Source organism: Xylocopa sonorina, chromosome 11 (assembly GCF_050948175.1).
Source record: "Xylocopa sonorina isolate GNS202 chromosome 11, iyXylSono1_principal, whole genome shotgun sequence".
Taxonomy (NCBI): Eukaryota; Metazoa; Arthropoda; class Insecta; order Hymenoptera; family Apidae; genus Xylocopa; species Xylocopa sonorina.
In genome coordinates, this window is record NC_135203.1 from 3,667,337 (window position 1) to 3,694,510 (window position 27,174).

The 27,174-nt window shown below is 41.6% G+C and overlaps 1 protein-coding gene across 3 annotated transcripts; it reads right to left on the reverse strand.

Moving 5' to 3' along the window:
- Positions 1-1,217: 1,217 nt before the first annotated feature.
- LOC143429416 (uncharacterized) lies at positions 1,218-25,746 on the reverse strand. 3 transcript variants are annotated; one of them, XM_076905078.1, is made up of 4 exons: positions 25,467-25,746; positions 6,735-6,985; positions 2,521-2,771; positions 1,218-1,981 (listed from the first exon to the last, which is right to left on the reverse strand). In XM_076905078.1, the coding sequence occupies exons 2-4, from the start codon at positions 6,981-6,983 to the stop codon at positions 1,978-1,980; spliced, it is 504 nt and encodes a 167-aa protein (XP_076761193.1). In that variant the 5' UTR covers positions 6,984-6,985; positions 25,467-25,746; the 3' UTR covers positions 1,218-1,977. The 3 variants fall into 3 exon arrangements, with proteins under 3 accessions (XP_076761193.1, XP_076761191.1, XP_076761192.1); XM_076905076.1 differs by lacking the exon at positions 25,467-25,746 and adding an exon at positions 10,807-10,946; XM_076905077.1 differs by lacking the exons at positions 1,218-1,981; positions 25,467-25,746 and adding an exon at positions 10,807-10,946 and having other exon boundaries at positions 2,517-2,771.
- Positions 25,747-27,174: the final 1,428 nt, after the last annotated feature.

A 27,174-nucleotide genomic window follows, 5' to 3' on the forward strand; every position in this document is an offset into this window, starting at 1 on the left:
ATCGCCAGAGATGATCCTTGTAATTTTCCACCATGATCGAAGTGTGTATTATTTATCGTGGATTTCCTTATTTATTTATTCTACTCCGTCACCACTTTGCGTTGCTTACTCGTATCTATTCTCGAGAGGAAAGCTTCCAATTGAAAATTCTTTTTCTATACATAGTATATACTATTCTTATAATTCTTCAGTCGTTTGTTGAAAATTGGATCTTCAAACTACATTTAGAATTCTTTCTGGACATTTAAGATTAAATTTTACTTACCTCAATAGCATTAATTCGTTTATGATCCTATTCTGAAGTTCTACCATGCGTTGGATTAGAGATATAAGGATTATTATTTTCTTCGATATGTCTGTGTTTTTGTCATTGATCAGAGATAAATATCTTTTATTTTCTATTTCCCGGTTAATTTATATCACTGTTGTTAAGATAGCATTATATAAATGGATGAAAACAAACGAAACATCTTTGCATATCTCACTGACTCATTTTATTTAATTTCATTCTGATTCTATCTTACACGCTGTCGTTTTCCTTAACTGGAGCGAGCAGTTTTCCTCATTCTTTCTTCTTCGTTTGTCATCCTTTCCTAGTTCAATACCATGAAACGAGCTGCTTCTTCGAACGAATGCTTAGTTGTAATCGCAAAGGAAATAATTATGTGAGATTAATTTCCTCAAGCTGATACTGAAATAACTAGCTGATACACTGTCCAATTAAAGATTAAGGAAATATTTAAATTGCCTGCCTGCAAATTCAATAATACTATATCTAACATTTAATAACTCCATTGCTGTTATCGTTGTTGCGGGAGGATGGGATAAGAAATGGTCTAGAGGAAAAACTCGTTGATTAAAAGTTGCTTATCGGTATATTTGCATTTCCGTTATAAAAAAAAAGAGTCTTGTCTCACAAAGCAATGTCTTACTCGACACACAGTGACGTATCATATGATATCTGCATCATCATATATATCACAATAAAATTGGACGTGCGAACATGTTTCGCATGTGGTATGTACATCGTGTAAAACGACAATCATCGAAATCATATATGGCAAGCAAACGTATCTCCTCTACTTTAAAAGCCGTACGATTGTCTTCTAAAGCGATGACACTCGAAACGTGTCCCCGTTTCAACACTCTAGGGCCTCTCTACATTCCTCTCCCCAGCTCTGTCTCTCTAAAAATCACTGAAATCCTTCGACACCGAATACCTTACTCCTCGTTAATAATTAGAAACACGATTACTTTGCGTATAGATAAAACGTATTAAATGCACGAAGTGTACCGAATATCGACGACTCGTATCCGCTAGTTTAGACTCGCTCTAAATCAGCCGAACGAAATTGACAGATGTGCTCGTACGAGTCTATGGGCGAATACCACCGAAGCTTCGTCATCTTCTGGAGCTTCTTATCGAAGTAATGAGTATTTCGTGCATAGAATTAGGCTCGTGTCTCTTCGACGAGGCGCTCTACGGAAGGCACAATGGTCGTCGCGTCTCCACCGACTCCCTTAGGCTCTTCGTTCCACGAATTACTTCGGCTCTTGAACAATCCGACGATTCGTCATCCCCTCGTTAGACGTGAGATCCATCAATCGACGCAATGACTAACGTAGTACGCTCTATCTTCGGTTCTAACTTCGATCGTGTCGTTGTATCGGTTCAGTGACAAAAGCGGAGTCCTGCATGGAGGACCATCCGTTTGATTCTTTGAACACAAACATTTTTTTTTAGTCGATCGAACGAGCTCGCACGAAGACGGACAGCCGTGCGTCGCGTGCGACCCTTCGACGACTGCTACCGTCACCGACGGCGCTTCTGTGGCAGGTATTAACGAACGACGGAGTCCTCGCATCCTCTTCACGCTTTTGTACTTGGTTGGGTTTTCTTTTGTATCGCAATACGCTGGACATCCAGCACGCCGCAAGTCTCTCTCGTTGCGATCGTGATTACCTCTGACAAAGATCTCACCTGCAACAGAAGATAATCATACATGTGAAATCTGAACAGAATACACGAGCGTTAAAATTCGTTAGGTTCACAGAGGAAGCGTACTTTAGCAATAATTAAAGAATCATTCTTGGTAATTCTATTCAAGGACTAAATTTCTCGTCAAGGTACATCGAAACAAAACTTCAACCCAAAATTAAATCCCACGCGTAACGACTAAGCTCTCGATTCATTTCGCGTCGTGACATCATCGAGCTTTATATAGCAACCGGTAACGTCACTGAAAACGAACCGGGAAAGTGGAATCACGTCATAGTTCCACCACGTGTACACAATCTATCGACCGTGATGTCTCGCCCCTCTCTGTCGCCTATGTGTTCCCTGTCCATCCTCCACGACCACGGCCAGCCCGAGTAATTCTCACGAACGAGTTCTAAACGAAGCTGTACGTCGGACGCGGATCTTTTTATATCCTCCTCGCGTAGGAATCCGCCTACGTCGTTCCAGCGGGCGAAAGTTTCATTCAAAAGGAAGCGCACGGGTGGCGGGCAAAGTGTTACCTCGCGTACGGCGGCGGCGGTGACGGCGTCGGGTCCCTAGAAACGATCTCGACGGTCCTAGGTACCATATTGTGCACGGTTGGCAGCGACAGCATCCCGCTGTTATTCGGCCTAAGTAGGTGACTAGGATTCAGCTTGATGGCATCGTCGTAGCTAGGTGGCGCGTCCGTGACCGCCTCGTAGTCTGGCGGCTTTTGTCTGGATCCACTAGATGGTTCCTCAATGGAGATTACGTGAATCGGATCGTCTATCTGCAACGTGCAGAATTTTGCCAATCAACGGATTGAATTAACCAGACAAAATTATTGGAAGTAAATGTAATTATAATTCTTAAAAGAAAAAGAGCAAAGACTCGACGTACTTCGTTACATCGATTTATAGTAAAACGTCATCGCGATCGTAAAAGACACGCTATACATTAATAAAGATAAATTGCGCATGAGTCAGTCTACGATTGGTGTCTTAGCAAAAGTGATACGTACTGTACAACAGTTTCGAGAGTAAAGTATTTCCAGTTCCCTCTGCGCGCGTGTACGAATGACACGTATGATCCATCCCCGCCCGTTAGAAATGGCCCCCCTCGTCGCAAACCGGCTTCTGTCGGGCCTGATACTTTACGACGACATTATGCGACCGACCGCAAGGATATTAACCCCGAAATGGTTATTCCTCTATATATATATACACCGCGGACCGTCTATAGATACCCACCTACGTGTTCGCCTCGACACTCTTTAGAAACTTTATAGCTGGCCGGATCTAAGTCACGAAAGGGCGCGCGTTTACCGCAGAGCTCTACTGTACGGCGGGCGCAGAACAGGATGAAAATAGCGCCGGTTATTCGAGGCTATAAAGAAAGCTTCGCGGAAAATTGCATAATCGTTTCGCCGGACTGAATCGCGCAAGGTGAATGACTGAGAGAGCCGGGCTGATTCTACTCCTCGCCAGAAACGCCGGTTTTTCCATCCGCCGCCGGAGTTAACCGCATCGTACGCGCCGCGCCGGTTTCGCAACGCTCGCTAACAGCCGTTTCGGCGATGCTCGTTTACGTTTTGCCGTTCGTTTCGTTTACAATCGGCTTCTTTACATATTTTTTTTTTTTGTTTGCCCAGAACACTCTTTTTCAATCGAGACACGGTTAACCTTTCGCCGCATGAATTACGAGCTGCACACGCCGCAGAGGAGAGATTACGGCTGAGTAATTCAATTGTGGTTTCCGTTGGGGGATAAAAAATCAAGTAGAAATGGAAATTTAAGAGGAATGGTGCACAGAAAAATTTAACGTGCTTCGTACTGTAAATATATAATTTAACCATGTTAATATACTGTTATTAATATTGAAATGCAGCCAGCAAAATTTCCTAAGTATCTCTCAGTTACTACCTCGTTATCGTATCGTTTTGTCCTGTATTACATTTTACGTTTTATAAATATTCAGTTTATTGGCGTTCGTGAAAACATGATGAACGCATCAACGTGTAAAGCGACACAGACATCTGTGCATGGAATTTCCATGGTATGTCCAAGATGAAGATTGGCAGCCACGTTACGCAGGCAAACATGTCAACCGCGGTCCGCGATGTGGCAAGCAATGGCAGAGTAATCGAAGGATGGCCGTCGATAAATATAGATACGTGCTTCCGGGTGAATATCCTTACGGCAGTAGATAAGTGCGCTGTTACTACCGGCGACCTCTTTTATGCATCGAGCAGCAGACAGACCCCTCGCGTTTCTATTGTTTCCCCGTGTGCGACGAAAAGAGGAACGCCTGCTATTCTCAGCCACGCGACTATACTACGCCTACATACCGTTTTAGAAACAGAACGGACGAAAAAAGGAGAGGAAAAAAAAAAAATGTGAAAGCGATGAAAAGATGGGCAACTTCGACCAACTGTCTTTTACGTTTTTCGCGCCAGAGCAAGATGAAAGCGTATGCGCGTACAATGCCGCGGAAAGCACGAAGGGGAACCAAGATGAAATCGCGGCACGATGAGGGAACGCGTGATAAAGAAACGTTCGTCGGATGGCAATTAGAATTCTCATCGACTGGTTCCCAGTATTTAAGCGACTCCTGGGAAACAGAATGGGATCGCATCCTGTGGTACGCGAGGCCAACTTCAACGCTAATTATCTTTGGAGTAACTCTTTTATCCTTGCAAATTATTTTTCGATACTCCCTATGTTTCATGAAAATAAAAAACACGAATTGTTTTCTTCTGACTGTATTATAATATAATACAAATATCGAGAATAAATTATGAAACGACGGAAAGTAACGGAGCTACTTCGAGCCATGAACGAATATGCCATGATGTTACGGCGCGGCTGAGAACGATTCCTGAAATTTATCGATCCTGGCGGATCCGCCACTCAACCAGGGAGCCCGAAACGTCGCGCATAAATTTTCACCTCGGACAAGGCCGTCCGTGGCAAAAGTTCGAAACAATTAACGTCGATTTACGAAAGGCCGCACGACGCGTGTTAACTACGACGACGTCGAGCGTCTTGCGACGCGGTTCACGGGGTGAGGACATTCCGTGGCAGCGAATTCGATCGAAGTATATTATTTTTATCACGCAGCCTGTTTACAAACGTCAGTAATTGCGGCTACGTTGTATACTATTACCCGCTCCTAAGACGACCGGTTCGCGGTCTATAATAGGGGGTTGACCCGGATCGATCTGAGAACGTAGTAATCTTCGCCGGGTCCGACCAAGAGCAACGGTTTCGAAACTCTTAGGCTGGCGCCACGTTTGCGTTTTGTCTGTACGAAGGAGCCGCTTAAGTTACAGCTGTTCGCATTTGCCATTCGCCGTTTACGTTTGTCCGCGCGAAAGAACCCCTCTTTATTAAACCCTTTGATGTACGGACAACGCGTGACACACGGTGGACTCGAGAAATATTGCGAGGTACGTGTATCTTAACTCGAGAATTGTGTGAGTTCCGTAGAAAACGGAACGTTTGCATTAGCGGATGTCACGATATTAATAAAATGTAATTGAAGATAATTTGGAGAATAATTTTCGTGAACCGGTCTTCAGGTTCGTCTGGGGGTTGATTTATTCACGAATGAATCGATTAAAAATTGATCAGTTTTCTGAGAATAGAAACGCTTTAATAGTTTCATTACATTTCTTCCTTCTGCGATTGTTTCTGATAAATGTCAGTATTGGTTCGAAGATTTTGCAAAAGTATATTACGGTATCTACTGTCCTATGAGTCTCGAAAGGATTATTTAAAATTGTGTTTGTGCGACTAACAGTACATGTTGTACATGGATTTTCAGGAATGGAAAAGAAAATCGATGTGCCACTTCTCGCAAGAGTTAGAGTCCTGTCGCAGTAGACGCGAACGAATAGCGAACGCGAGGCCAACTTTAGAGCGCGGCGAATTTTTGCTACTGGTGAACCAGCGGCGGAGAAAATGAACCCTCTGGCGCGTGAAATGGAGTCGCCAGGTTTAATTACTCACTCCGTTGATGGCAATTATAGACGGTTGCTAAGTACTTGGATCTTGAAACGCCACGGGAGAAATACTTCAAATATCTAGCAATTTTTAAGTGATCGTCGCGAAGTTTTAAATGCACTTCTGACTTTGGATGGTATCGAACAATTTTTATCTCCAGCAATTATTTTCATTCTTATTCGACAGTTTCCGTCTTATTTATCTCCAACAGTTATTTGTCGGCTGAAACTTGAGGATGTTATTGAACGCGAAACATTTTAACTGACCTAAGCTATTGTATTCCAACTTATGTGCGCGCACAGCGTCGGGCTAAAATTTTCTGGCACGACTGTTTTGGCAGAGACTCGAATTCTACTTTTCACCGGTCAAATAAAATCACGTAACGCGTTCATAAAGTGGAATTGTAAACAATATTACATTTTAACACGCCTTCATCGAGTCGTTTTCCGTCTCGAATTAAATTCACCCCATCCGTAAGAGATCGCGCGAGACTCTTACAGAGTTATTGCATTAATTTTCATTCAGCGTCGCGCTTTCGGTCGGTCGCCAATTAATTTCGTCGAAACAAGCCGACGACATTCAAAATCTATTCCCGGACTCGTTTTCAATGCCCCCGAATGATAAATGCGTCTGCCAGACCGGTCTGGCATTTCACGATTACGCGAACACATTTAACCGCTCTCTCCTTCTTTCTAGTTAAAAAAAAGAAAAGAAAAAAATGGGAGAAAAAGAAAGAAACGAAGACTTACCTGTGCCGTGATCGGATGATTCGTGTGTTGTGTGTGCATGGTTGCCCTACTTGGCGGTGCGTGCAGCCAACAACACATTGCGGCACATATGAGAAGAGCGCCTGCGATTATGCAAGCAACACCGACATATCGTACCGGTTCGACGTAGTTCTCCGCGAGACCTAACCAGTTTATCAGCGCACCGACGCAAAGGAGAACCATCCCGTACCTGTACGGACGCTGCGAACGCCGTGACTCCTCCAAGGACATTGCTGAAATCGCAAACAGAGATCAGTATCGACGCTGGTCCGCGGGGCTTTCCTCTCGCGTGCATCTACCGCGCGATGGACGCGACGATCGGTCACCGTTCCGCGAAACGATCTACGGGAAAAGTCGCGGTACTTTCCTGGAGATTCTTGTCTAGCCGTTGCGCAACGATACTTTGAAACGGCTGTTTCAGAGAACGGGAGCGACGCTCGCGATCTAACAGGAGAGTTGAAATTCAAGAGCGTTCGAGCGAAGATCGGTTGGAACGAACGACGACCATCAAAGTTACTGGTCTTGAACGTTAAACGATCGCGCGATATATTTGCCGATCCCCGCTGCGAAGTTTCCTTCTCGCGATTTCCGATCGCTCTTCTGTCCTCGCCGTGGGATTCTTCCGAGAAACCGATGACGGAACTCGCTCGAACGTGGAGTTAAAATTCCCAAGTGGAGATAGAATATTTTCAAGTCGAATGTTCAAATGTCTCGCGCACGAAATTTAGTACGACTCGCGTGGATTTTCAAGAGAGCCGTCCGTTTGTTCGAGAAATAGAGGACCCTGTTAGCAAAGACGAGGAGACAGGAAAATCTCCCAAGATATAGTGGCATTTACGCTATAACGCGAGACATAAATGTTGGAGCTTCGAAATCCCTATTTTCAACAGAATTTCTTTCAGGCACGTCTCTCTATAAATAAACGCGGAGCACGGTTCGCAACGAAATGAAACGGGCTTAATTATTATTAGCCTGTACGCGGAAAGAAACGATTTCGATGGCGGATAAGGCTTTAGATACATCTAGAGACTATTCCTGGATAATTTTCCGTTTCCGTGAGTCGATTAAATTGACGTACCCACGCGAACGGTGAACACTGATGTGGCCCTCCCATTAATCGCTGCTAAATGAATATCAGACGATATATTGTTTATCGCGAGATCTCAGTTCCGCCTTCGTTTCTATACGATAGAAATTCTGACCTGCCCCTCTAACATCGAGCTTCTTCGACGAAACGTTATTCGTCTCTCTTTTCCATCTCACCCTTGTCACACGTACGTTCACAGCACACACACACACACACACATACGCTACACCTGCTATTTGTGGCGTTGGTCAATTTTAGAAAATACGGCTATATATAACTGCGGTCAGGATATTGCCACGTACTTTATTTCTAGCTATACGGTATTGATTGGCGTGGTACACGGTGACATGCGAGGAGAACACTGAACTTCTCGAACCACGGATATATCTTGAGCAAATAGAATTGTTCAGAAGTACTTTTTCACTCCTATTACGTCGCACTTTTTCGACACGAGGAATAAATTGAAAGAATGCTACGTTAAAGATTTTTTTTATACTAAAAATGCGATTGGTACAGATGGTAAGAATTTAGAGGTTTACAATGGAATATGATGTGAAAGGATACGTTTCGTTTGAATTATTCAAGAGATATATATATTCTGACGCGGCTGCAGGAGCTTGGGGGCATTTACGTATAGGTTAATCGTTATTCAGGCGTGAAAATGGAACTCGATGGATATAAGTGGCAGTAGGATCATTAACGCTCCCGCGTGTTCGACAGGTAAACGGGACGATCCTCATTTGACGAACTGGGTCATTCGTACGTAGCAATTCTCTATTCGGGGTCATAGTAAGTGACGTCGAATAAAATTGGAATTACACGGACGATGAATAACGGCTTCTACGTGCGAAGAACGAACATTGGAAATGCCAACGATCAGACTGACGTAATCTTAATCGACGTGCTTTCTCGGTTCTAAAATATTCATGTACGTGCGATATGTTATTCTATTTTTGTACTTCTGTAATGTATGCCGTGGACAATCATTGTGCAAAGGTCTTGGTAGTCAGATCACTCTTATTGTTCCTCTAATGTTGACTGTAACGCATAATTTTAGAAGTATGGGGGTTGTTTGGTAAATTCTACTGTTTTACAGACTTTTATCGTCAATACCACTAATTTGTCACTTGTATTTCACTCGAAAATGAAGTTTTCAAACGTGGTTTTATTATTTTTCACGTAGATTTTATTTGAGCTTCTATTAACAATCCTTAAAATTTCTTCCAGATGTGGCAAACGACCAGAGCAGTGTAACACGCCCAAATAAAATTCGAAATATCATCAGATAATTTTTGAAACGAACAAGTCTCTCTCAGACCTCTGTTATTATCATTATAAAATACGTGGAGTATTACTCCGAACGAGTAATGGATCAACGATATCGAGGAACGAGATAAGCCTCTCAAATTGATGGCTCATGATGGCACTAAATGCCAAACGGGCTTATCGCAAAATTAATCTCCAAACTTCATTCTCAGAATTTAACGACGAGAACCCATGCGTTAACTCTTTCCTAAAATAACGAAACATTTGTTTGACGATGGGAGATGACCTCAGATTTTTGTAGCCGATTCGATATATTATGCATCGCGTACATAAATTAACAGCAACTCTCGCGTTTCCACGACTCCTTTCGATCCAAACCAGATCCGGAGTTAATTACGCCCGGTGTTTAAACAAATGTTGCAGTTTGTTGATGAAGTTCAGTGACGCTGAACGCGATCGCGGCGCGGAACGCGCGTACACGGCGAAGGATATAAATCGATCACTGGCCAGTTTGTTTTGAATGCTAAAGAAATATCCTTGCGCGAAGTAAAAGTCTATAAATATTCCGCGGCACCAGCAGAAAGAGGAGCGAGGGTGGATGAAAACGAGCGAAGGAGAAAAAAGAAAGTAGGCTACGCGCGAATGAACACACCGCGGGGTTAGGCCATCCCTGTATCGGCAATCACGTGATCGATATCTGTCAGTCCTTTGCCGCATCGCATGCTATTTTAGAAATAAGAAGCGATCAAATATTAACGCGGCCATTTCGCTGATACGACCGCGTCACGGCAGAAACGCGAACAATGTCCTGCAATTGGGTGCACGTAGCCGTACCCCCGCACGAAACCGACTATTTCTACGCACGATCGAGAATAACTGGAGTGGAATTAACTCTGACGGATCTCTTCGTGTACCGGGAAATTTATGCACGCCTAAACACGTGCGATTTAATAATGAACACGCGTTGTTTCGAGAAGTGTGTGACACCCTGTCGCTTGCACGCGAACAGTTTTCGCAACGCGAGACCGAGGCGCAGTAAGAGTATTACCGCTAGGCTCTGATTACAAGAAGACAACGTTCGGAGAATCGAAAACAGAGTTATCTAAATATCTGCAAGTCATACTTTATGCAACTTTTACGAATTCAAATAGAAAATGTATTCATAGTCTACGTTTTTTTTGGCTAAAAAGGGGATGAAGGGCCCATGGGAACACAGCTGAAGTACCATTAACGAAAATAACAGAATTGGCACAAAATATAGGTATTGAAGAGACATTGAAAAAGGTGTTGAAAAGTGTGATCGTGTATTTAAAGGAAATACGAACAAACTTTTTAGCTATGAAGGAATCGAACCTTTAATGTCTTTACTTTCTAATTTCCCATAAAATGGAGGAAAGAAGTATGTCTTCGGGACGAGAATAGTGGCAAGAGTGTTCACAAGTAAGGGTGTCAAAGAAGGCGAGGATAAACGAAATGAAAATCGGATATTATAATTTAGAAAATTAGAGAATCTGTCGCGAATTAAATTGCGAAGTTGTGACACGAAACACTTTGAAATACGTGTACTTTTGACAGGTGTCGACTTCAGTACGTTGCACAACCGATATAGAATCGCCGAACAATCTGGTATTAATCGGATTTAGCGATTTTAAGCGTGAACGAATTGTTAAGACTCGTCGAAGTTCGGCTCGCAGAAATTACCATTGATCTCGTCCATGTCCTGATATTGCAGCCGGACACTTGGCAAGTTCGAACTTTGATATGCATCACACTTCCCGAATAACTAAAATACCTATCCGCGGCACACAGAGTTACGTCTTTATACCTCAGGATTACATCTGATAACGAGGCAGAAATCATAAAGATAAGGGATGATATTTTTGAAACTTATCGCGCTCCGCTCGTAAATAAGTTTGCATATATCCACGTGCAACGCTTAATAAAAGTCATTCGCTTTGCTCGTCTCCCCAATGGAAGTAGGCGTGTTTTCTTCGTCGCTTTGCACGTGATTAATTTGAGACGGTAACGTGACCAACCTCGATCAGACGAAATTGAACGAATGAATCTCCAGATTTTTAGTAAATTAAAAATATCGATATTCGTACTGATACACGTAGTACAGATCAAACTTGAAAACCATTTACATTTTAATCGTAACGTTTGGAAGTGCGAACACGGATTTTGAAATCAATTGAAGAAGCGGAAATACAACTGGATGTATTTTAAAAATAATTAAACACTGACACTTAAATGAAAGAATTCAGCCAAGCAGTTGTGATATATAACTGCGAAAGCAATTTCTTGATACACAAATGGCATCAAACGAACACCTAAAAATAGAGTACATTCCAGCCATCTGGTTTCTTCCAGTATATCCAACATCAGAGTAGTTTCTCGTGCGGTAATTACAAAAATCCAGTACGAGAGAACCGGAATTAGTAATGCGAAAAAAAGTGGCTACCTCTCCTTCATCAACCGCTAACGAACGCTTGCCGATCGCTATATCGATGCGAAACCATTAACGATCAACAGTGCATCAACGATGCAGCTATGCGATAAACTTTCAAACAACACGTGCGATTTATGTGCAATTTACCATTTATCCTTGTAACATGTTTGTAGGTCGTGCGATAATTTGATGCCAATTCCAATTAATCTATCGTTCAATGAATATTGCGCGAGAAGGAACATCGTAACTATCGTTTTCTGTAATCAACGCGATTTCCACGAGGGAAACGAGCAGAAAAAAAATCGCTTAGAAGCGAGTCCTGATTTTAATATCGTGCACACGTGGCGCTTTTCTTTATTTTCGCGCGAACAATGAAACGATCCCCGTGCATACGTGTGAATATTCCCAACAGTAGAATCGGACCGTACTCGCCAGACAGGCCTCCCGTCACGTTTTATCACCGTTCTTCCTGCTCGAAGCGCAGTTCAGCCGTTATTTTCGCTACGTTGCAGACTTGTCGGGGGATTATCGAACGAGAGAGTGAGAGAGCGAGAGAGAGAGAGAGAGAGAGAGAAGGTATTTAATCAACCGTGGCCACGTTCATTTATTGTTTGAATGAAGGATGTTTTCAAATTGCGCTGATAATATTTCGATGAATAATAGCGGTATCGAGGCGGCGATACAAACGGAATAACGAAGCTGAAACAGCAGAATCTGTTTAATAATACATACATTACAGGAGGAGTGTGCGAATAAATTAACTTTGTTTCAACGCTCTTGAAGGGAAACGATAAATCATCGTAGCTGAATCGTGTGTTAGTTATAGATGAGCGTGTGTTGCTTGGATGTACGTGGAAGGTGTACCACGAGCTACCGTGTTTTTCTTCTTATATCGTTTTTTAAATATATCTCTGCTAATGTTGTTTCATGGTAAACCATCTTGAAGATTAATAAGTTTAATACTACAGATGTGCGAGACAGTAGTAACAAATAAAAGGAGAATCGATTATTTACGCGTATGGGTGAGGCGTCGGGTTCAAAAGAAGCGAAAAGTATTCGCCCGCGTGACTCATCGATACTTTTGTTTCCCTGAAATCACACTCGAGAGAGGTTTACGAGTTTTTCTGACAATTTGCAGTTCTGCTAAATGATAGGTGAATAACCATTTTATACGTATCAATGGACAAATTGAATTATGTAACGTGTCGTTAAAGAAATTATCAATAAAATGGGGAATAACCGCGTTTTAATTGGCTGTAAATAATTCAGTTCTTCCCATGCGAAATAATCTATTCACGATGCAGAAGGGAAAAAATGGCTCTACGAAGAGATAGCGCGCGATAGTACGCAGCAAAGATAAAGAGGAGTATCTCTTATCAGCAAGAAACGTAGCAGAAACACGTCACGCGTTCCAGATGATAGACATATCTAGGCGTCACGACGTAAGTGGAAAAAGTGAGTCTAATTTAAGATATCACTCGTGGATGCAACTCTACGCAAATATTTGCCGGTCTCACGGTGTTTCTCGTTGAAACGCCCGCTCCTCTTGTTCGCCCCTTCGCGACCTGTCGCATGCTCGAACACCTACGAAAATCGATACGCGTCGCTCTGAGTTAATCCTAACTCCTCGATTTAATCCACTCGATGCGGATCGCGGGTTTGCGATATCGCGTCTCGATAGATCTCTACTCTAGATTACTTTTAATTGCCGTTTAACCTCAAATTGCGCGAAGCGTAGGACGCTTCGCACGCGTAATAACTTTATTCACTTTCGTGATATGCCATGGAACGAGCCGTGATCAGAAAGTTAAACGTGCGGTTCCGTTTCTTAGCGAACGTTCTTCAAGTTCTACGGGATACAGTTTTTTTCTTAAGTGCCATTAACAGTTTAACATCGACTGAGTCGATCGGTACGATATCATTATAGCATGAAGAATAAATGTTATATATACATCCTGTCTGGCTACGCGAAACGAAAATTTTATGCAGCTACATCCGGACACCTGCATCGCATGGATGAATGACTTTAAGCATTAGTGCATATCGTATCCTTGATGGATCGAATAAAATTATAATATTCCTAATTTTTATTCGATATTAATTTGTAAAGTCAAATCTGAAGTGTTCTCTGTACAAGGAAAATTTACTAATCGCAATTTTTAGCGTACAACTGCGATCGATTTCATTCTTTAATAAACGAAACTATTTTTACAACGTTATCGAGGAGACTTGATTTGATATTCTGCTATTAATTATTTCCTGTTTCAAACTGCTGATTCAATCATAGAGCTCGTGCGATTTTCCTCGTGCACTCGTGCAATATGTAAAAGCAATAGTCGTTGTCTCTGCGTGGTATTTATAGGAGACAATGGCGTTTGTGTTATTTTAAGATGCCATTTTAATTATCAGAGGAATGTTAAAATCTGATTAGAATGCAGTGCGGTGCATTGAATTAATAATGCTCGGTTCTGTGGGGCATTTAGTTGATTGCAAAACAATGGGCCAACGGCGCGACCGGCGCGATGGAAGATAAAACCTTGAGTAATTGCGCGACGTATAGGCAGCCGTGATAGATTGAAATGAATGAAGTGCGTTTATCGTAACGACGCCGATGTAAAGAGGAGCAGAGAGGAATTACGTGCGTTCGCGTGGAAATTGCAATGGGACTGCGGTTAAAAATACGCCTTTCGAATCGAAGTCAGAAGCGCAAAGTCCAATATAAATTCAAATGTAAAGTGAAATTCCACCGCGGGATATAATTACATAAAACAGTTCCTTTCTAAAAAAAATTTCACTGCGTTGCTTTCCATACGTCTGACAAATATCGTAACAGGAAGAAAATTAGTTCAGAAATTATTTCATCAATCGTACACTTATTTATATATTCTTAAATGCATTCGAAATAATTGTTGGTCTGTTAATCTCCCAACACACGAAGCTAGAGTTCTCTCAAACTTTAAGTAGAGTTATCTTGTTCGTATCATTTGATGACACGTACTTACTACATTATGCGAAATTGTTTCGCTTCTCTCGCTTTTATCTACAATTTGAATCAACTCGTGTATATGCATCAAGAAATGTAAACTCATTCGTACATATTAAACACGATATTTGTAAGTATGATCACGATCTGTACAGGAGGTAACTTCCTCCTACAATTATGTTTCTTTTTAACTTGCGTAAAAGAAGAAGGCAAAGAAAAAGGATACTAGTTTTCCTCGTTCCAACAAGATCAAACATTTAAAGGACAAACGATGGAAAATCATCGTGATTCGTGCAACAACGTCGCGAGCAACAATAACACGCGTGCCACATAGTAGTAAATGCGATTCTCGATGTGAGAGGCGTGAGCACAATGCGCGATTCTTAAACCGAATCAAAGTCTGTTTCCATTCTCGTTCCCGTATTTTAAATATTTACCTCGCAATAACGTGTTCTTCGACAATATATCATAAAATACGATCGTACAATCTTCGATTATCATCGTATTATCACTCTTTGACGTAACAAAATGCTCTTAAACAAAAATCAAATAATCCGTACCAGTACAACCTGGGCGAAAATACGAAGAAAAAGTGCGATACCGAGATTATCGATATTTTCAGTTTCCAAATGGCGCGCGTGACAATCACGCTGGCCAAGAAAATTCCCACGTGCACGTAAATTATTAATCCCATCCACGTACACGCGAACAGCGTGATTAGAGGTATATTTTTGCGTTGTTTCAGCCAGATCGATGAGTACCTGGTACTATTACGTTGGGGAACATTACGCCTCCGATTGAAAGGAACATACGGCGCTCGCAGCTGCGTACAATTCACGTCTGCGAACTGTACAACTCTCTTCAGGTATACTTGTACATAAACAATTCTGTTATTCAACCGAAACGACATTCGTAGACCTATCGAACGGAATGAACATTCTCAAACGCACTGAGAGCACAGTTAATCGGATCGTCGCGCATAATCGTCGACTGGACATCCATCGCTTCGTTCCGCCTCGCGGACAAGGTACTCGCGTTCGTATTCGCGACGAACTCGCGCGGCTCGCTACTATTCCTCCGAGTGGACGCGCAGGAATGTGATACGGGCTGGGCACGTGCACCGTTCGCTTCTTCTCTTCTCAGCGATCGTCCCCTCGTTTCGCGTCGCGTTCGCGAGCGGTTTCCGGCAAAAAAATCGATCCGCCGCCTCGAAGTCCCTCGGTTTCACGCGAGGCGACGCGTAATCGCGTGCTGCGCGGCGAACGCGTCACGTTCGAACACTCTCCTCAGCGTTCGACGCGCCGCTGCGCCACCCTTCCGCCTCCGCGTCGCCAACCCCCTCGTGAATTATGCATGCACGAGGCAGCTCCATCGTCCGCGCGGACCCGCGTTTTCGACGGCCCGATCTCCGATCGCGTCGACGTGGGCTGCGACTGGTTGCACAGCCGACAGGGCCGGTTGCGCGGCTTAACCTTAACCCAATTTCTCACCTCGCGCCGCACGAGTATCGTCTAATGGAGGAAAAGCAAACGATCGACTACAGAGTCAGCGGAGTACGCTCAGCTGGGACGCTAATGGACCGTTTAGCGTTCGAGAGATTGCTGTTCTTTCCTGGTCTGTTGGTGTTCGTTGGTACGTCGGAATGCAGGCCAGAAAGCGTGCCGGATTTAATGTACGATTGTTTGGGATCATTCAGGATATTCCAAAGGGTTTCACCAGGCATTTGGAATGAGAGAAGCGATTGGGTTTGCGGTGGAGCGTGTGGTTTGCGAGAGGAGTTATTAATTTTGATGCTGTGGGCGAGATAGGAAAGTTCGCGTTCGATGGGAGGGGATTTATAAGGTGGTACCGGTCCACTGAGTCATATTTATATTTAGTTAAATTTCACGTTGCACTCTCTCTTCGAGAAGTAAAAAGTTTTAAAGATAGAAAGCGACGGCAGAAAGTTTTACTTGCACGGCGACGATAGGATCGCGTGTATTATTTAAATAGCAACATTTAAACTTCGAATGTGGGAACGCTTTACGCAAATAATAATTCAAGGCCGCAGAGGAAAAACACGACAATTTTATTTATATTATTGCGTAATTAGATGGTTAAAGTGAAGTATTTTAATGTGGCACGGTTGAAATAGAGGAAAATTGGCTAGGTCACAAGATAAGAGTGTTCTGAAAAATAGAGGAAATGATGTAATACGTCCACGAAAAACATAAAAACCATTTACTCGGAATATTTACCGAAAATGAACAATATTGATATTCGTGTAAATTTAATGGTATATGAGGTAATTATATGGTAGATTGGATACAATTAACGAATTGCTGAATATCTAAAAAATATCCAGGTGTGGGAAGGCTTTATTTTTATTCAACGACGACCTGAATGATAGAGGCTTATCGACAGTTAATTAATTTCCTGGCTGCGACCTTCGTATCTCATGTGGGTCCTGCCATTAGATGTTTCATTGACGTCAGCAGATACGAGCGCACGTAATTGCTCTTTTATTTTATCGGGCAATCCCTATGGGTGGCGATGTGTAAGTGAGAAATCCTTATTACTTTTGTATGTTGCATACTTTTATTAGCGGAAATTTTTATTCCAATAGTCATAAAACGTTATCTCAAGGCTTTAATGTGCGAACTCCATTCTCTCTCGGTCTCTTTATTCTTGCCTCTACTCGCGCTGCAACTTTTCATTGACATTGTTACCATTTTCATTAAGGTTTTGAGGACACGCTGATGAGATCATTAACATCATTAATTCTTTATAGGTCGTTTGATCGTAATACGAATGATTAATCACTGACCGCTTCTAACTCGACGCTAAAAGTTACATCTTCGAATAAATAACCATAAAGATTTGAAACTTCCTCAAGCACAATGAAAAATAAATAAATTGCGCTTATTGTAAAAATCATTATCACTTGTTAACGCGTAGCAGCTTCCTCTCGAACGAAGTCACGACTTCGTCTCGAATATCGATAGGAATTTTACGGATGTGGTGAATCATCAGGCCTACGTGTTTTATCGCACCTAAATTTAAACAAATAATTGCTGGCCACGGATAATCACTCAGCTCCCGCGAATTCCCGCTAAGAAAGCGGATTCAGCGCGGGAATACAGAAACGTCGTCGCAGCAGCCTGTTGGAGGCGCGACGGATAATTGCGCAAGCAAACACCCTCTTGATTATTCGAGTATCAATCTTCATCCTCGCGCAATAAGTGCAAGGAATCCTTTTGAACTCTGACCGGTGCGAGGCCACGCGGTTCGAGACAGATAGTAACAGAACGTTAGAGCATCGTCTCGATGCTCGCGACAGAGGTCATGGGTACCTAAACACGTGACGCGTAACTCCGTAACCATCGAAGCACCTTGAAAGTACTTCCATTGAAGAAGCTAGCCGAGCAAGTGGTAAAGGATCAATAACAATTGTTATTACTACGCGTTTCAATCGTACTGGCGATGAAAAACGAAAGGATTAAACGTCCAACGATGGAAAATCGTAGATAGCTTGTTACTCTTAAATCCAAGCTGATTTTACAACAAATTCGAGTGGAATTGTAGCAATGAAGTGGAAGCAGAAAATGTTATAATTAATTCTGAAGGTAATAATTGCTGTTGCTCACGAATTCTTACAATTCCGAAAGGATTAAATACCCAACGATGGAAAATCGTAGATAGCTTGTTACTCTTAAATCCAAGCTGATTTTACAACAAATTTGGGTGTAATTGTAGCAATGAAGTGAAACAGAAAATGTTATAATTAATTCTGAAGGTAATAATTGCTGTTGCTCACGAATTCTTACAATTCCGAAAGGATTAAATACCCAACGATGGAAAATCGTAGATAGCTTGTTACTCTTAAATCCAAGCTGATTTTACAACAAATCGGAGTGGAATTGTAGCAATGAAGTGAAACAGAAAATGTTATAATTAATTCTGAAGATAATAATTGCTGTAGCTCACGAATTCGCACGATTCCATCGATATCCCACGCGTCGCTATAAAAAATCAACGAAAACGACAGGATATTTTTGAAAATGTACTTACAATCTCAGCTACAGCACATATCCACGTATATACCGTGTATTATACGAAGAGAATCTCAACGTATCGATCGATAGTCAGCTGCTATAAATAATTTACCGTCTCGCGAGTGACATTACGTGAGCGGCCGAAAAGAAGGCGGCGAAACGAACGTTTGCACACTAGGGGCTGTTGGTTGTCGCAAGAAAACAATTTGCGTTACCGATACCGCGAGAGTTATTGCCAGTCTGTAGACAACAAAATCGACCGCGCCAAGATTTCACCCCTCGCCTTCGAGCTTCGCGTTCACGTGCCAATCGAGACTTTCAGGGGATCACGAGCGGCGGGCAAGTGAGTCACGGGAGCGAAAGACGAAACGGGGAAGCAGACTTGGCTGCTGTCGCTCTCAGGGAACGGACTCGCACCAAAGACGCTTTGTCCGTCGAAGACGTTTTGGCATCCGTAAGCCGTTCTCGTGTTTATCCTGGGGAAAATACTCGTTGTTATTACAATCGCGTTTTCTTCTATTAACGTAAATAATCGCTGCGGATTCAGATGTCCCCGCTTGTTTGTCAGTTCGCTCCTTTTGCTCGAACTTTTTTACTCAACGCCTCGGTGGATAACTTACGCAGGTAATAAAATGGTGTTTTCTTAGAACGCTGCATTCCTATGTAGTAATTCTACAGTTTTGACTGATGGTTATACGTTCTTGTTCTTTCTTTGAACAATTTTTTGTACGTCTTTTCTAATCTTCTCTAAATTACATTAATTTTAGTTGGGTCAGATGTATCGTATTTATTAGGGTAACGACGTCAGTTTTCAAGAAATGGTACATCAGAGATACCTCCTCGCCTATCATGTTCTCCTCGTACAAAGTCCAGAAATCGAGGTCTCGATCGAAGAATCCGAAAATTGGCATTTCCTGGAAAGCGACGTCACTTCTAAGAGTTGGTGAAATTCTTGGAATACCAGTGAGTTCTTTAAAGTGAGTCATTTTCCATGAAATGGCGCGTCACGACTATCTCCTCGGTCATCATGCTCTCCTGATGCAAAGTCGAAGAATCTGGTCTCGATTGAAAAATTTGATTTTGTATCAGAAGAACATGACAGTCGAAGTAGTATCCTTAATGTACCATTTCTTGGAAAATGTCAATTTTTCGGTCGACACTTCGTTTCTTTAATTTTTTCTTTATGCTTGTACAATATATAATTCTTCAGCTTAACATCAGTAGTTCATTTTCCAGTTTATGAGAGGGGTTTTCCAAAAGTCTCTTATGGAACTGTGCGCCTCATAGTGACGTGGCGTTTGGCTACTCTGCGCATGCGTATATAGGAGGCTGCACGCGAGGCTGCGAGGTAAAGAAAGCACTGTCGCTCGCGCAGTGTCGACCCTGGCGTGTTAGAGGAAGGTTGCTCCCATTCTACTCCGCGTGTGTCGTGCTTAAAACTCCAAATATGTAAAAACTAGGATTTTATCAAGTTTCTGCATAAATTTTCTTCTTATACATGTTCATTTCTATCTGCATAATTTTCAACCAAAGGCTAAACATTTTCTGATGCAGCACCCCCATTAATTTTAGCCACGAGGCGCCACTACTTCTAAGGCCTACTAATCATTCCTACGAGTATCATTTCAGCTTATTCTAGATTTCATTCCGTAAATGTTGATTACTGCCAATATAAGAAAATGTGTCCAATATTTTTAATTAATTTACAAGGGTAATAAGTTTCAATAGAAACGGTGAGTAATACGAACGCAAGTTTACTTGTTAGACGAATGATTGTTCGATTATTTTAAGCAGTGTGTACGTACGCGATGATTCTCTGGTCGATTCAGTGGAAATTACATCATTTCAGTTGAAGATACGTAACTTCATCGCATTTCTCTCACTTTTTCTAATCATCTAGCCTCGTAACGTACGAAGTAACATTAAGCAGAATCCGATTCCGTACACGAAGAACTTGGTTTCCTTAGAAGTGGAAGAGAATGAAGCTCAAACGAAGTATCGACACGCGGATATCTAATGACCAAGGCTCGAGACATTAACGGAGCTCATTAACGTGTTGCGCGACTCACAGCGGAATTCCCTGAACCACCAGCGACAACGAAACAATCTTATTCTCGTTTTGCGTCGCGTTGCGACGAAATGCGTTATCTCCGGGTGGAAAAATTTCGCGCGAGGGACGTTACACTCTCTTCACCTCTCGACGAGTCGCGCGATGCACGGAAATATTGGGCTGGCGTGAGCGTCATGCAAATTCGGCGCTTAAGAAAAGTCTCTCTCGAGCGGGAAAGAAAACAGGCCGTGGCGAGGAGGGGGTGAAAGATGGGAGGTAAAAGTAAACTGTCTGGTTCCCTGGATAAATGAAGGATTTAGATGCGAGACGATAGCGACGGAATTTCACTGCAAAATTTCCTTGCTAATTTCTGCGAGACCACTCGTTGGGGATCCTCGTTTTAATCGATGACAAATATTGATTACAAACATTAAATCTGATCAATATTTAAATAGCTCAGGTATTTTGGTATACTGTACCGTTAATCCCCTGTGGCGTTTGCTCTTTAAACACAGCTGGTTCGACAGACGGGGCGTTGCAGTTAATTACATTCAATAGTGGCGACGTTCAATGAAGACATCAACAGAAGTCGTTGCCACTGTATCAGAGTCGCTAGATAAGATTAAATTCATTCCTCTGTTACTAGTAGCACATGTGGCTGCTTAGCTTCGTCCGCGAATGCGTCGTTAGCGCTAGTCTAAAATGGCACGGAAATGTTTGTCAGCTTTATACGAAGCGAGACAGTTTATACGTGCGACCTCCGGTATACAAACATCGAAATTACAGCGTACAATGTTCGCCAGCGTGGACTGTTTGTCCACGCGAAAGAGTCAGGTTTCGAGTAAGCTTTAGTCACTAAGTCTGTTTAATTCAATCGAGCAGTTGCGCAAGAAGACACGCATCAGCCAACAAGTCAGCGATTCTGAAGCTATCGATGTTCAAGAGGATCTACATTGGGAAATTTTTCGCCTGACATCGATAGAAATTGGAGCACGAACAGGTAGGTAAATAGTCTAGTGAAAGTCGTATCGTTCGATCGAGATAAATACGTTTTCCAATTGGAGAACATATGTCTTGGTTAAAATTGGAGCATTTAATTAACCCTCGAACTGCACAGTTTGAATGTGCACTTAATTATTACTGTGGATGATTTAAATTAGACGTGTATGAAATTCGATAAGAAAAATTTGGTAAAAGCACGTTATTAAATATTTCTGTGGCATTTTCGAACGAGAGAACGATTTGTAACGCTGACATTCATTAGTGCTCGGTCATTACTGGTGTCTTACACTAATTTCGATCCGCTATATTCCAAGATCGTGCAACGACATAGAAATTGTGAAACAGTGAACGGTCTCTCACGATTCTAAAGTCAACCTCGAGCAATTCTTGTCTGTACCCAGCAAATTTCCGTTTCAATTAACCAAATTGCAAATTTCATTCCGACTGGAGTTCGAAATTAACTAGTTTTCGACGAGAAAATTAATTAAGATTAATAACGACATCGATGGTAATGGTAATTTAGTTACGGAAAGGGTACGTTCTAAATAATCTAAAAAAAAGTATGATTTACAGCTTGTCGTCGCGTAGTTCATGTGCGACAACAGTATTTGCTGGCTTAATTAAATTAGTATGCCCAGTCTAATTTCCTTCGGCAATTTCGTACCTCGGAACGTGATTAGTTGCTAACAACAAGATCAAATTTGCCGCACTTAACGTGTGTTTTACCGTAGGTACAATAACGGCGATTTATTAGTTAAATAACCAACGATCGCAATTTTCAAATGTACCCAAGGCTGTTGTAATCGTAATGTTACGTATCACATATACTTATTTTATGCAGACGAAGTTTATCTTCGTTACTTGAAAAATCGAACGTGAACGTGAGCACTCGTTTTCAAATTGTGTCGCTATTGTTACAACAAGAAAGCGTATGCGTGTATTCGTGTGTTTGCCACGATAAATAATTAATTGTGACAAGGAGGCAAGGTTAAAAGAATTCGAAATTTAGATTTTCTTTTTTAAATACAAATTGTTGCTAAGACTATAATTTAGATTCACTATGTTTATGGTGTATATCACATCTCTGAGGTATAATTATACTGATACGATAAATGTGACTTTCGCATTTGAATTCGTAAACAAATTAAGCTTGAGATAGTCCACGGTTTCCTTCGAATATTATTAAATATCGTGTCTGCCAATGACAAAGAGAAACGTAGCCAATAATAACAAAGGACGATTAACAATATTTCTTTCATCGATGAAATTCTATTATTATGAACTAATAATATGTTTCAAAATATCTATGAGGTATACAAAAAAATTAAATGAAATCGAACGTTAATTATTCAAGGAGCGTGACACGACAAATTACCAATATCATTTCGAATAAAAGATAGAACGAAGGATGATTAATTGGTATTTAATTACTTTTAATTGTACATCTATTGTAGACAAGCAAATGTGTGTCTCTAAGTGCACCAAACCATTCATTAATGCTAATCTATCATTATTAAATTACGATAGAATAAAACTTCCTTCTATTGAATACAATGTAGGAACAGAATACGAAGAAAACATCCAGGACAATGTAATACAATCAATAGTCGACTACAGAAGATAAAAATTCCAAATTAATTTCATTTCTAAAGAAAGAAGCTGAATAAATTCCTTCGAGTCGTTCGACCCTTTATGTAAAATTAAAGAATTTCGCTTTCGATGTAATTCGAAGTGACCAGGATTATTAATACTTCTATGTAATTTTATGTGAGTACAGCAAACAAAATCACGAAGAATCGCGGGGTATTTCCAATCATAAACATGTGAGGAAGGTGTGCCGTTAATTCATATTCGCCTATTCGAACCGATTCGTAATTATACACGTTGTTAATTTTTACCTGTGTTTCTCACTACGAAATAACAATCGTATTTGTACGCGTTGTTCGACCAGAATAAAAAAATCATTATGAAGCATACGTGTAAAATGTTGATTAGTTACTTGTAGTTATAATGCACCGTCGTGGCCACGACCAATCACGTTCATCTATTCGACTTGCATCGATCCACGCCCTCGAAACGTTTTTCTTTTTTTCTTTTACTCTATAACTTACTTACAAACAGCTCATTGGAATATTCTTTGAATTTTTCATTTTTCACTACAGTGTGTTAGTTAATTACCGTATAGATAATGATACGCTTAATGATTAATGGATTTGTGTATTCGAACGGTTCGTTAGAAATCGCCACGATTATTGATCGTCTCATTGTGTCAGTAGCGTGCATATGTAATTTGATGAATTATGGATATTAGCGATCGAGCGTAAAATTTAGTAGCATAATTAAGCCTTTCGAAAGCCAAATCGATTAATTCCGCTTTCTATAGATCTTGTCGAATTTCGCAGAAATTTAATCAGACGATTGCGCAGAGATGATCAATTCGGATCACTTTGCATTTGATTTTCGAGGTAAAAGTGCTCGAGATACTAATTTAATGTAGTCTTAATCAATTTCAGAAATAATTTCTCTGTCATCAATCGCAAATAGAAGTTTAATCAAGGATCGTGCAACATTTTATAACTCAAAGTCCTCACTTTTATTCCCGATAAATAGTGTAATTTTCTAAACAATCTTTGCAAGCTAAACAGAATTGTTTTTGACCACAGAAATTGCACCAAAGCGAATTCCTATTCTGTACTTCCAATCTAACCTGCTTCTATGAAAGACTTTCATAGGCATAATTCAAATAAATTGTATTTAATCAAATTGCGTAATCAAAATACGTACATATTTTCAATACGTTCGCAAGGGGTGACGCGATGTGTACTCTAATTTAAAACCAGTTTTATCCAATGCGAGCACAGCTGATCGATTTAAAATACGGTGTTACGTATACGCGCAATGTCGAGCGTGGAAGAATTTTTACTTACGAACAGTGTAAAGATTAATTACATTATAACGCGGCATAAAACGGTGGGCGAAAGAGAAGCGTTCGTAGCATTTCCTCAATTGAAAAGTGGATTTGCATATCCACGTTTTTTGCATACAAATCGACGTTAGTTACCGATACGTCGTCACGATAACTGTTGATGTCGACGAGAAATCGTTACACTATTGAAATTTTACTCGACAACCTTCAACGGTACTTTACTGCACGTTTTAACAATTTTTTACGCCGACGGATGTACTCGATCTTTGTTCAAGACGTTCGACAATCCGTATGAAAAGAACAGCACTCCAATCGTAGATGACGATATGTTTACAGCTCGATATTAATTATCAGAATGTGATTCGTCGCCTAGGAATCTATCAGTAAAGCGCGTAGATGCCTTCAGCAGTTTAGAAAGTGTTTTTAATAGATAGCAATCTGTTCGTAGTAGCTCCGTCTATCGCGTCCTAGTTTGTTTCGCTAATAATAAGTTGTTTTCATTCGTTTTATTACACTTTTTAATAGATAAAAATAGCGTTTATAATAGGGTCTCGTGCCGCTTCAAATAGATGAGCTCAAGTTATTGAAACAGATAATTCTAACCAAACTTTGACTAACGGGTCTTCAGAAATTCGTTCGCCTAAGGGTCACCACGACTTTTTTCAAACAAATTCAAGGCTCTACCCGATACACTCTACGCTCTTGAAATTCTGTATATTCAGTAATCGATCGATTCTATCGCCACTTGGAACGGTATATCATTTAAAATGGAGTTGATCTTCAGTAGAACGTTCTTTTTTTTTTTTTTTTTTTTTTAAATAAAATACTTCACGAAACGCCACTTCGAACAACACGGAGGCTACTCGAATATCTGCGATCAGGGTCGCGAGACGGGAGAAAGAACGCGAAACACCTACCTCTGGACTGAATATGGTGGTTTAGCCGCTGCGTGGTGACGGTTCTTGCCTCTAACTGTTCCTCTCACAAAAACTGAACTCACTGAGCCCCGTATGCTTGATCGCCAAAGCTCTCGCCTCTCCTCTGTGCATCTGGAGCCTCGTATCGCACGGCCACCCTAATTAACCGCGTATAAATCAACCCCCGCGCAATGGCACCAAGAGAGCGCAGCTCCCGTACGGAGAACCCAGCGCGAACTGACGCGGTTCCCGCCTCTGCGGACTGTTTAACCCACGAAGCCACCGGTTTTACCGCTCGAAGCGGCTCTACAGGACTATAGCGCGTGTCATTGATGTGAACGCAGACCTGCGGTTGCGTTCAACATCCCCTCTCTTAGCTGTTCTTGAACATCGTGTATATGCGCTACGTGCAGACCGATCGAAAGCATTTTTTTTCTTTTCCACCGCGCTTTCCCCTCCCCCGCGGCCCTTGCGTTCTCTGAGGCACATGTAGCAACGTTTGTTGATAAAATTATGCAAGTATGTTGTGATTATGACGAAACGGTGAGTAACGCGGATCGCACTGTGTCAGACACTGGGGCTGGCAATGGCCAATCTTTCTTTCACCGCTGTCGATAAACCATCTTCTTATGACGCGCTATGGATGTTAAAAATTACATTTTTTTTTTATATGTAAACTGCAATAGGAGAGTCGTTTGAAAGAGTTATATATGGAAATCGTAGGTGCCAAGTGTTAGACGCGAAAGTTTGAACGATTTTTAGGGGATGAATTTGAGAATAGACAACGTCTAGACAATTTGAAGCGAGCTCTTGTTTCGTGTTGTGAAACACCCTGTACCGTCTTCGAATGCGAGCTGCTCCGTTTTATTGCTATTTAATCCTAAGTAGATTTGCTGTTTAAGCGAGATAAACACTCTATTGTGTATAGCTACTGGATGTGATTACATGTAAAGGCGCGTATGATACATGTCTGACTTCGGTCTTCTGAATCTACTGAACGTCCTCGACCTTTTAAGAAGCGATCAGAGTAAGGAGATACGCGAACTTTCACGCCAGATCATTTTGTATACCCATCATAAAGTTCATTTATGCGATCGCAATTTAATCGTTTCGTTTAGTCGGTATATTTACAGAAAAAGTAAAAAATATATCTATCACGTCGAATCCACGGAACACATGAAATTATTACGAAAGAATTCGTATTACTGTGAACAGATAAGACACAGTTCCGGATGATCATTCGTTCAACAAACTGGACGTGATAATTCTCTTGAATATTCTCAATTGCTCGAAACTTCACCTTCGATTTTCCTCCGCATCGACCATTCGTATATTTACCCGCCTCTTCCAACATCACGTGCGCCTCGCTGTGCACACTCACATCTGCAAGTATGATTCATTTGGGTTCTCTCTTTTTTCTTTCTTCTCGTACCGACAATTAACTTTCAACCAGGCCATTATCTCGCGAACGATACAAGTGGCGTTCGAAATATTTATCTGGGACTGTAAATAAAAGTCGCGAAGAGATAGAGGAACGCGACGGGTCCGCGCTGATCCGGCGCGCGTTTTCTGCGTTCGTGCGCAGCGGAGGCCCGCCACCGCGACGAGAACGCAGACATTAATTTCAATTCATCGTCTATTACCGCTTCTCAGTTGACCTGTGCCATCTAATTGAAACGAAAGACACCGAGCGTTTCTCGCGCGATCG

Coding starts and splice junctions, on each gene's coding strand:
- LOC143429416 (XM_076905076.1), bottom strand. Junction 2,772..6,734: donor ATCATCCGATCACGGCACAG/GTAAGTCTTCGT, acceptor TGCACGTTGCAG/ATAGACGATCCGATTCACGT.